The sequence below is a fragment of the Aedes aegypti genome, chromosome 3 (genome assembly GCF_002204515.2).
Source record: "Aedes aegypti strain LVP_AGWG chromosome 3, AaegL5.0 Primary Assembly, whole genome shotgun sequence".
Taxonomy (NCBI): Eukaryota; Metazoa; Arthropoda; class Insecta; order Diptera; family Culicidae; genus Aedes; species Aedes aegypti.
The window spans coordinates 365,472,077-365,472,846 of record NC_035109.1 but is presented as its reverse complement, the minus strand read 5'-3'; the positions used below and the strand labels follow the sequence as shown (position 1 = coordinate 365,472,846).

Here is a 770-nt window from a genome sequence, read left to right as displayed (position 1 = left end):
GAAATCCTTTATTTTATATCGCCAATAATAAATTACATATCAACTACTTCTCCAGATCATAAATAGTTTTCATCGCCAGTTCCGGCTTGTCGTATCCCAACTCTTCCGGCGTGTCAATTCCCAAATCGCAAAGCGTGGCTTTGATTTCCTGCAACAGATACGGATAGATTTCCTTCTCGTTGGAACCGCACTGGTTCTTGACTCCTTCCAGAAATCGAATAGCCAGAGCGTAATCGTTCAAACGACGGCACGCCTTCAGAGCGGCAACAATTATCTTCGGTTCCGGTACCAAATCCATGCCGAGCAGATCGTTCATCGCCTTTCGTGCCTCCCAGTGGTCGATATCCGGCCGGTTGAAATAGGCCTCGAAGCGAGCGTCGAACTCGGCGTCACTTTCACCGCAGCCTCCGTGGGAAAGGCGTGCAGGTGTGAACCGGGTTGCGGAGAGGCCGGTCGTTCCCTGGAGGATCTTTCGCAGATGAGCGGCACTGCTTCGGAACATCTTCTTGCGGTTGCGAGTGTTAACGGAATGACGTTAACGTGGCAAAAACAATGGCTGCTGCGATTTTATAAATTATTTTTCGGCGAAGAATCGATAGATTAACTGTTTTGAAGCATGGAAAATTGATTCGTAAAATCAAAATTTTCAAATCGAGATCTCAAAAGTTAAATTTTTAAATCAAATTAGGGTAAGTGTACCAGTTATGGCCATAGTGGTTCCCTATTTCGCCATACGTGATAACTTGAATGTGTCCACATTTTGAAAAGTT

At 45.3% G+C, this 770-nt stretch overlaps 1 protein-coding gene across 1 annotated transcript; it reads right to left on the bottom strand.

Moving 5' to 3' along the window:
- On the bottom strand, positions 1-528 carry LOC5574761 (cytochrome c oxidase subunit 5A, mitochondrial). The gene has a single exon (XM_001661595.2). The coding sequence runs from the start codon at positions 500-502 to the stop codon at positions 44-46; it is 459 nt and encodes a 152-aa protein (XP_001661645.1). The 5' UTR covers positions 503-528; the 3' UTR covers positions 1-43.
- Between the last annotated feature and the right edge of the window lie 242 nt (positions 529-770).